General features: G+C 44.6%; 4 protein-coding genes across 4 annotated transcripts; 2 read left to right on the forward strand and 2 right to left on the reverse strand.

The window, feature by feature from the left end:
- Positions 1-569: 569 nt before the first annotated feature.
- LOC123518937 (cuticle protein AM1159-like) lies at positions 570-1,487 on the forward strand. The gene is made up of 3 exons (XM_045280017.1): positions 570-669; positions 843-1,066; positions 1,191-1,487. The coding sequence occupies exons 1-3, from the start codon at positions 625-627 to the stop codon at positions 1,384-1,386; spliced, it is 465 nt and encodes a 154-aa protein (XP_045135952.1). The 5' UTR covers positions 570-624; the 3' UTR covers positions 1,387-1,487.
- A 553-nt stretch (positions 1,488-2,040) lies between these two features.
- LOC123518842 (cuticle protein AM1159-like) lies at positions 2,041-3,975 on the reverse strand. The gene is made up of 3 exons (XM_045279881.1): positions 3,833-3,975; positions 3,436-3,659; positions 2,041-3,311 (listed from the first exon to the last, which is right to left on the reverse strand). The coding sequence occupies exons 1-3, from the start codon at positions 3,875-3,877 to the stop codon at positions 3,116-3,118; spliced, it is 465 nt and encodes a 154-aa protein (XP_045135816.1). The 5' UTR covers positions 3,878-3,975; the 3' UTR covers positions 2,041-3,115.
- A 2,609-nt stretch (positions 3,976-6,584) lies between these two features.
- Positions 6,585-7,475, reverse strand: LOC123518783 (cuticle protein AM1159-like). The gene is made up of 3 exons (XM_045279787.1): positions 7,343-7,475; positions 6,950-7,173; positions 6,585-6,825 (listed from the first exon to the last, which is right to left on the reverse strand). Exons 1-3 carry the CDS (start codon positions 7,385-7,387, stop codon positions 6,630-6,632), a joined length of 465 nt encoding a protein of 154 aa, XP_045135722.1. The 5' UTR covers positions 7,388-7,475; the 3' UTR covers positions 6,585-6,629.
- A 1,320-nt stretch (positions 7,476-8,795) lies between these two features.
- LOC123518786 (cuticle protein AM1159-like) lies at positions 8,796-9,860 on the forward strand. Its single transcript, XM_045279790.1, has 3 exons — positions 8,796-8,878; positions 9,226-9,449; positions 9,574-9,860. Exons 1-3 carry the CDS (start codon positions 8,870-8,872, stop codon positions 9,767-9,769), a joined length of 429 nt encoding a protein of 142 aa, XP_045135725.1. The 5' UTR covers positions 8,796-8,869; the 3' UTR covers positions 9,770-9,860.
- Positions 9,861-10,379: the final 519 nt, after the last annotated feature.

Genomic DNA, 10,379 nt, shown 5'->3' on the forward strand with positions numbered 1-10,379 from the left:
CAAAAGACCTCAGATCAAACTTTTCACCTTCAGAACCAGAATGCATGAATTTTGTTCAGTTATTCTATTTGTAGATTGAACAGTTTGGTACTTTTAGTGGTAGCTAAAAACCTCCTTCACCAAACATAATTTTGTGAATGATATTTGCATATGTTCTTGCCGCCATCAATTGCCAAATTAATCTCGCTGAGAAAAAGTAATAATGAAGGAAGACTTAATAATTTTCGGTCAATTCAGATAGACCGTAACACAAATGTTTTATTCTGCTAGTTAAAAGTTACGTTTTTAAGGTGATATTGTTTTTAGGCATGTAAAGATAAACCATAATGAAAGGAAGTAAAAAACTCTATATAGATTTGTAATGACTGACGTAAACTTCTTGACTATTAAAAAGGAAGAAAATGGCAAACCACAAGGTGTTGTCCAAACACCTTGTACCTCTCGTGCTTCCTTTACTGGCAACAGGTTGAATTATTAATAATACAGAGAGAAAAGTTTTTCTACACAATTGGACAAGAAAGGTTACCTAAGTAGAGCACCTTCAGAGGGTCAGGGTTACAGCGCGCAAGCCAGCGCCACTCCCAGGAGCCTCACAGGCGCGCCGCTATAAAAGCTTGCCACAAAATGATGGCGGCATCAGTACCTGTCCAAACAGCAACCATGAAGTTTGTAAGTGTTCGCTGCACTGCCACAACTTGCTGCCGCTGATAGTGCTGTCTGCTTGCTGAAAAACATAACGAGTTCAATAATTATCATGATGAGTTGAAATGCAGCGCCTGTATCGGGGCGCCAATGCAGCACGAAATAGTGAGCCTAACCTTAACCTCCACCTTCTGCTTCAGGTGATCCTCGCCGCCCTGGCCGCCGTGGCCCTCGCCAAGCCTGTGTACGATGACTCCCACTCCTTCGAGAGCTTGGAGCACATCCCCATCCTGAAGGACGAGCGTGTCCACGAGGATGACGGCAGGTTCAGCATGGACATGGAGACTGGCAACGGCATCTCCTTCTCCAAGTCTGGCTCTCCTGACGGGCCCGAGGGCACCGTTGTCATGTCCGGAGTCTACTCGTGAGTGGCTGCACAGTTTGTCTGGCTCAGCCAAGCACAGCACACCTTAATTGCGTTGTGGAACACATTACCTGCGTGAATCACGTGTCTCGACTTGTTCACAATGCTCTGTTTGCCTCCACAGCTACACCGCCCCTGACGGCACCCCCGTTGAGGTCAAGTTCGTCGCCGACGAGGGCGGCTACCAGCCCGACTCTGCCCTTCTGCCCGTGGCCCCCGCCTTCCCCCACCCGATCCCCCAGTTCGTGCTGGACCAGATCGCTAAGGCCGCCCGTGAGGACGCCGAGCGCTCCTCCGAAGAGGCATACTCCTATGCCTAAATCCTTCTGACCCCTTCCTGTACAGCGACACCTCTTTTTATATATGTACAATCTATTTTTATGTATTTATTTATTCAATAAATATATTTATCATCAAATAATATGAGGCTGATTTATTACCTATAATAGTATATCCAGTGCCATTGCATCATTCTGTATCAGTAAGTGTTGGACACTCTTTGTGACTGTGGTGAAAACCCCACAATCAATTAAGGGACCCTACATTATTTCTCTTTGTTTCATGTTGTGACGGGTCTTTATCGCGCCTCGCCACAACCATAACTCAGAAAGCATGTGTGCAGCTTGCACAGTATATGTCGCGTTCATCATTTCTGAGAACTGGTTTTATTTTTTGTTTTTACCAGCACTTTTTAATGTTTGATGTTCATAAAACACTGAATGGACTTGTGACTGTGTTGTTCAATGAAAATGTGAACCGTAACAAAAATTTTGCTATTTATTCTAGACATTTGGGATTTTTTTTATTTATATGCTGATAATGAAACTGATATGGATGGAAGACACAGTTGGTTATTTTGAGTGGTCGGTGCTCGCACTCTTTTTAACATACTGTGGAAAAACAATATGACTTTTTATACAGATCTTTTATTGTGTTTTGCATTAGTTGTCTATCTTCCTAAAATAAAACAATACTGAAAAAATAATCAAGCTTTATTAGGTTAAATGAAAAATGCTTCAATATAATGGCCGACTTTTTTAGCAAGAGGTACCGAAGGACGGAACTGTGAAAGAGTAGTCATTTAATGAGAAATCAGACTAATACGGCATCTGTGTCCCTGCCATGTACAGAGAATGTAAGAAACAACCCCAATTCGATGGCTCCAAAGGCAGCGCCGCAGTGACACATGATACGAAAATGTCACCTTGCTAAAACTATACAAATATAAAGGAAAACTGCACAGTAGTTACAAGAGTTGTAAAATGAAGCTAAGTGTTTCGTGGATCCTCAGTCAGACTACCCGACTCTGTTCAGTAATGTTACTATGCATGAAAATCCTACTTGCTGGGATGCGAATTTCATCATGAGTAGTAAAGGTGGTAGACAAATCTCAGGCTAATCCAGGAATACTTTACATGAAGTTTGTCTACCAGAATCACTACTCAGCTGCCTATATAACAGTATCAGCATTATATTCATCAAGTAATGATTCAAACATTTCAATATGAAAAACGTGAATTTAACAATGATCTAATTTAGATATTAAATATTTAGGAAATTTGGTATATTTTCCGATGAAAAACTTGAAATATAACATCGCACAAAATATTTATAATTATAGGAATGTAAAAATTATTAAAACTTAATTAACTAATGTAGAAAATAGTAAATATGAAAGAGGAAAGCATAAAAACAAGCTATCACACACAAGAACCAGGTCTCAGTTGAAGCTGAATAAAAGTGGACACACAAATATGAGTGTCAAACTCTTTTGTACACGAAGAACTTCTTTTTCGGTAGCGACGAAATATAAATATCTTTAGTCATAGGGAACAGAAGGAAAGTTACAAATAACCTGCAGAATCCCTTCACCATTATGCAGATGCCTGATTGCCTCCAAGAAGAATCTCATAGTACACAAGAGTGACATTTCTCAGGCAAAAATGTAAATAATATGAGTAATGATAACTGAGAGATTTATTTATGAAATAAATAGGTAAATACATAGTACAAAGGAGAGTCGTAGAGTGGAAATGTGATAAAAATGATTTAGGCGTAGGAGTATCCCTCTTCGGAGGAGCGCTCGGCGTCCTCACGGGCGGCCTTAGCGATCTGGTCCAGCACGAACTGGGGGATGGGGTGGGGGAAGGCGGGGGCCACGGGCAGAAGGGCAGAGTCGGGCTGGTAGCCGCCCTCGTCGGCGACGAACTTGACCTCAACGGGGGTGCCGTCAGGGGCGGTGTAGCTGTGGAGGCAAACAGAGCATTGTGAACAAGTCGAGACACGTGACTCACGCAGGTAGTGTGTTCAACAAGGCAATTAAGGTGTGCAGTGCTTGGCTGAGCCAGACAAACTGTGCAGCCACTCACGAGTAGACTCCGGACATGACAACGGTGCCCTCGGGGCCGTCAGGAGTGCCAGACTTGGAGAAGGAGATGCCGTTGCCAGTCTCCATGTCCATGCTGAACCTGCCGTCATCCTCGTGGACACGCTCGTCCTTCAGGATGGGGATGTGCTCCAAGCTCTCGAAGGAGTGGGAGTCATCATACACAGGCTTGGCGAGGGCCACGGCGGCCAGGGCGGCGAGGATCACCTGAAGCAGAAGGTGGAGGTTAAGGTTAAGCTTACTCTTTCGTGCTGCATTGGCGCCCCGATACAGGCGCTGCATTTCAACTCATCATGATAATTATTGAACTCGTTATGTTTTTTAGCAAGAAGACAGCACTATCAGCGGCAGCAAGTTGTGGCAGTGCAGCGAACACTTACAAACTTCATGGTTGCTGTTTGGACAGGTACTGATGCCGCCATCATTTTGTGGCCAGCTTTTATAGCGGCGCGCCGGTGAGGCTCCTGGGAGTGGTGGTGGCTTGCGCGCTGTAACCCTGACCCTCTGAAGGTGCTGTGGTAAGGTAACCTTTCTGGTCCAATTGTGTAAAAAACCTTTTTTCTCTGCATTGGTTATAATTCGACCTGCTGCCAGTGGAAAAGGAAAACCTTCACATGAAAATTTTTCCTTTGCTTATTAATTTTGCGGTCTTGAAAGGACTTTCAGCTTTGTCGATACGCAATAAAACTTTTGTGTCCTCTGGTAGATATCTACGTACCACTTAACACAGTATATAGCAAAGTCTGTCTGCACAATCATGTTATTGGTGGCATGGCGGCGAGAGCGTCCAGCGCGGCGCCAGTGTGACTTGTATGTCACACAAATATCTTTGTTAGCACATACTGTTGCTTGCATGGCCGAGCTGTTCCACTGGTAGTTCAGGCTACTCCAGATCTAGGGTTATTGAATTCAATGATGTCACACACACATACACACACACACACACACACACACACACACACACACACACACACACACACACACACACACACACACACACAGTGTTTCAGTGTAAACTTTTGTGTGGCACTGCCAAATTAATAAACCGCATATTATTATTATTATTATTATTATTATTATTATTACACACACACACACACACACACACACACACACACACACACACACACACACACACACACACACACACACACACACACACACACACACACACACACACACACACACACACACACACACACACACACACACACACACACACACACACACACACACACACACACACACACACACACACACACACACACACACACACACACACACACACACACACACACACACACACACACACACACACACACACACACACACACACACACACACACACACACACACACACACACACACACACACACGCCCGGTAGCTCAGTGGTTAGAGCGCGGGCTTCACAAGCCAGAGAACCGGGGTTCGATTCCCCGGCCGGGTGGAGATATTTGGGTGTGTCTCCTTTCACGTGTAGCCCCTGTTCACCTAGCAGTGAGTAGGTACGGGATGTAAATCGAGGAGTTGTGACCTTGTTGTCCCGGTGTGTGGTGTGTGCCTGGTCTCAGGCCTATCCGAAGATCGGAAATAATGAGCTCTGAGCTCGTTCCGTAGGGTAACGTCTGGCTGTCTCGTCAGAGACTGCAGCAGATCAAACAGTGAAACACACACACACACACACACACACACACACACACACACACACACACACACACACACACACACACTCGCACAGATAGGCTGACTTCTTTCTGTAAATAATACAATGTGTATGCAGATAAAAGATAGATTAATTAAGAATGCAAATGATTCAGGCAAAGAAAATGCAATAATTCAATTAAAATGTGTAATAGTATCGTAACTAAGTGTCATTTCATAAGGATTTGCAAACGATAGTTTTTACATTGGCTGTTTTTATTATGATCAAACGCCTGCAACACTGTGGCTGCATGGCGCCGCTGGTACAATTGAGGATAATGAACGGTATAAATTGAGCTATAGAATATAGTATGGAATATCACAAGACATCGAATTTTGTTATTCTCTAAGAGTACAAGATGCCAATCATGGCCACACCGATTAATGCGAGACTAAGTGACGGACGATATCGTTAAATTAGCTCCGGGGAAACCATCCCAGGCGTTATGGACCTCTCCCATACGGCAATAAGAGAGGGTAGAACAAGTAAAGCAAGAAAAAATGCTCATAAAACCTTTCTTTTACATTCTAGTATTTGGTAGTCATCATGTTAAAGAAAAAAGGTTGGAAGGTGAAATGCAATGAAAATTGACTTGTACCAAACAAAATATAAGCACATGAGTACAGTTTTTGATTAGTGTCAAGACTTTCTTAGCAGCCTAAGCCTCTCCTGCATTAGAGGCAGAAAATATCATTTAACATAATCTCATAATTTTAAGTAGCAGTTATCGAAAAGATGCTACAATGGTCTAAGCAGTAAAACAAGAGGCATGAACGCCACTATATGAATGCTACGTAAACCTTCGCTCCGTCGTTGCTTGGAAGATGATACTAAGGTAACCCGTTCGTTTTGAGCTCTTAGATAAATAAAGAAATGTGTGAATTGTTTGCTTTTTACGCCAGTGATATCCGAGTAGCAAAGAAAGATACATCGCTGATATGGAAGTAGTAACCAGCTCATGAAAATTGACACCAGTATATCAACAATTCTTACTATATAGCAGCATGATGTCAAAAGGCACTAGTGTGGTAGGAAGACCTGTTGAGAAGTAATTCAACGATAGAAAAAATATGCAAACGAATGAACTACACTGAAAAGTGTGTGTCGAACCAAAACCTAGCTTTTCATCACAGTGGCAAAGTTATTCATGAAAATGAATCAGTCAAAATTACTATTTAGTCAATTCATAAATGCTTTTACCGCCAGTGCCGGTAGTGTTTATCTAAAGGGCACCTTCGTAAAATTCTATAAAAAAAAGAGTCACGGATGGCGCCCTTCTCTGTGTTTGATTGAAGATTCATAACAGACATGACAGGTGTGTACCTTCTATTCATGCAGCAGATTCTGATGGCTTTGCACTTAGAACAGGAGTAAATAATAAGTGTTATAATGACTGACAGATTTATTTATGAAATAAATAGATAAATACATGGTACAAAAAAGAGTCGTTGTGTGGAAATATGATGAAAATGATTTAGGCGTAGGAGTATCCCTCTTCGGAGGAGCGCTCGGCGTCCTCACGGGCGGCCTTAGCGATCTGGTCCAGCACGAACTGGGGGATGGGGTGGGGGAAGGCGGGAGCCACGGGCAGAAGGGCAGAGTCGGGCTGGTAGCCGCCCTCGTCGGCGACGAACTTGACCTCAACGGGGGTGCCGTCAGGGGCGGTGTAGCTGTGGAGGCAAACATAGCATTGTGAACAAGTCGAGACACGTGACTCACTCATATAGTGTGTTCCACAAGGCAATTAAGGTGTGCAGTGCTTGGCTGAGCCAGACAAACTGTGCAGCCACTCACGAGTAGACTCCGGACATGACAACGGTGCCCTCGGGACCGTCAGGAGAGCCAGACTTGGAGAAGGAGATGCCGTTGCCAGTCTCCATGTCCATGCTGAACCTGCCGTCATCCTCGTGGACACGCTCGTCCTTCAGGATGGGAATGTGCTCCAAGCTCTCGAAGGAGTGGGAGTCATCGTACACAGGCTTGGCGAGGGCCACGGCGGCCAGGGCGGCGAGGATCACCTGAAGCAAAGGTGGAGGTTAAGGTTAAGCTCACTCTTTCGTAGTGCATTGGCGCCCCAATACAGGCGCTACATTTCAACTCATGTTAATCATTCAACTTGTTATGTTTTTCAGCAAGCAGACAGCACTATCAGCGACAGCAAGTTGTGGCAGTGCAGCGAACACTTACAAACTTCATGGTTGCTGTTTGGACAGGTACTGATGCCGCCATCATTTTGTGGCCAGCTTTTATAGCGGCGCGCCGGTGAGGCTCCTGGGAGTGGCGCTGGCTTGCGCTCTTTAACCCTGACCCTCTGAAGGTGCTCTAGTACTTCAGTATTTCTAGTCCAATTCTATAGAAAACTCGAAGCGACCTTTTACTTGTGTTTTTCTATGTGCATTGGTAATAGGAGTGCTTCACCCGGCCACCAGTGAAGGGACACACAAAAAACACAAGGTCATATGGATGACACCGCATGTTTTGCCTCTTTTTTTTTTCATGAATGGACTTGTTCTTTATATGCAACTTTTTTTTATAAGTTCTTTATTTGAGTTTTGACATCTCGGCAACTCTCATGAAAGGCTTCTATTGATTCTAGACAGAACGTTATTTGATTTGATGGATGGAAATTAGAGCTTCCACTGTCTCGACATGAAGTTGCGGTGGGTCTGGCATATGAATGAGGTTGTGGGAGTAAAAACTGCATAGTATCAAGTTGCCAGGAAAGTTGAGTAAACTGTGGTTACGGGCAGACTTGACGGGCGTCTTGAAAAATAAATCAAGGAGAGAGAGAGAGAGAGAGAGAGAGAGAGAGAGAGAGAGAGAGAGAGAGAGAGAGAGAGAGAGAGAGAGAGAGAGAGAGAGAGAGAGAGAGAGAGAGAGAGAGAGAGAGAGAGAGAGAGAGAGAGAGAGAGAGAGAGAGAGAGAGAGAGAGAGAGAGAGAGAGTGTGTGTGTGTGTGTGTGTGTGTGTGTGTGTGTGTGTGTGTGTGTGTGTGTACGCATTCACCCATTCACCCACATACACATACACACACACACACACACACACACACACACACACACACACACACACACACACACACACACACACACACACACACACACACACACGTACACACACAGCAGTCAAGTCAAATCACACAAATGCATCCCTGGATTCCTCGGATATTGCAAGAATTCATTTCTGCACCGACCTACTTTACCGATCCTTGAATTTCACACAAAATATTCAAATGTCAAAGTGTTGGAGCTTATATTGTGTCGTCAACACCTGAACACTCCTCACCTGTGGCATACATCACACACACACACACACACACACACACACACACACACACACACACACACACACACACACACACACACACACACACACACACGCACACACACGATGAAATGTATCAAATTCTTAAATGTATCTCGGAAACTAAAATCGCTTCCTGTATGTTTTCTTTATTGTTTCTTCTCCTGCCGGTTGGAATGTCCCTCCATGACATCCCGGGCTCTTCAGTGCACGGAGCAGCAGCTGACACTCCCAGGGGAATGAGTGGGAGCGGCATCGAATGTACCCCAAGAGAAGGTTAATAAAAGTCAAGGTCATGCCTGTGTGCGGCACCTCGTCGATGTGAGAGCGGGATGGAGACATTGTTACGCTGCAGCTATATAAGCCAGTCCGTTACAAGCCTTGGCATCAGTGCCGCCCAACACTCCACAACATGAAGTTCGTAAGTATGGAGGGAGGTGGGGCAGCTAAGGAGGTGCCGCGGACATCTTGTGCTGATTTGTTGCTGCGATTAACAACTATTGTATAATAAATGTTTTTTTGCTTCCTATATTACTATCATCATCGCATACCGTTCAAATTTGCCAGTTATAAATAAAGCAGTAGGTTTTGTCTAACAATAAAAATAGACATTATGTCTAATGTATTATGCAAAGACATGAAAAACGAAGGCATTTCATTAATAAATAATCATTCAAAAGACATTTTCTTGACCTTTTTGAGGCAATTGGAAATTAATCAAAAGATATCAATCATCAAATTTGATTGAGATCATTTTTATGTCCTCAGGTGATCCTCGCCGCCCTGGCCGCCGTGGCCCTCGCCAAGCCTGTGTACGATGACTCCCACTCCTTCGAGAGCTTGGAGCACATTCCCATCCTGAAGGACGAGCGTGTCCACGAGGATGACGGCAGGTTCAGCATGGACATGGAGACTGGCAACGGCATCTCCTTCTCCAAGTCTGGCTCTCCTGACGGTCCCGAGGGCACCGTTGTCATGTCCGGAGTCTACTCGTGAGTGGCTGTACAGTTTGTCTGGCTCAGCCAAGCACTGCACACCTTAATTGCCTTGTGGAACACACTACCTGCTTGAGTCACGTGTCTCGACTTGTTCACAATGCTCTGTTTGCCTCCACAGCTACACCGCCCCTGACGGTACCCCCGTTGAGGTCAAGTTCGTCGCCGACGAGGGCGGCTACCAGCCCGACTCTGCCCTTCTGCCCGTGGCCCCCGCCTTCCCCCACCCCATCCCCCAGTTCGTGCTGGACCAGATCGCTAAGGCCGCCCGTGAGGACGCCGAGCGCTCCTCCGAAGAGGGATACTCCTACGCCTAAATCCTTCTGACCCCGTCCTGTATAGCAACGCCTCCTATGAACATTGTTTTTATGTTTTTATTTATTCTTTAAATAAATGTACCGTTCATAACTCCTAAAATTATTCAGAACCTGTTACTTATGCAATGACATCACAGCCCTTTGTTGCGAAACGCTCTCACGGGATGTAGGGCGGCTACCAGCCTGACTGCCCTGTTGCCCGTGGACCAGGAGTTGCCCCACCCTCACCCCAGATCATACTGACCATATCGCTAAGAGTGTTCTAAGTTTAACACTAACGAGGAGCGTCACTGTTACATACAGGCAATCTATTTCTCATATCTTAGTGATTGAAGTATTATTACTTTGATAAAACAAATCCATTTAGCAAATACTGTCGCTATATCCAAGCTGTAATCCACGTCTGCATTTTTTTTTTTTTTTTTTTTTGCTGAGGATGACGCTGGGCTTACTTTACAGTGCATGAGTAGCTTGTTAAAGTCACTGGATCATGAATCTCGCACATGTCATTACTGCATCATCTTTAGCTGATGAAAACAGACTTTTAGCAAGGACATATACACAACTTTACAAGATCTCTTAAACATTGTATAAGTATCATTCTGAACCC

This window comes from Portunus trituberculatus, chromosome 44 (genome assembly GCF_017591435.1).
Source record: "Portunus trituberculatus isolate SZX2019 chromosome 44, ASM1759143v1, whole genome shotgun sequence".
NCBI classification, from domain to species: domain Eukaryota; kingdom Metazoa; phylum Arthropoda; class Malacostraca; order Decapoda; family Portunidae; genus Portunus; species Portunus trituberculatus.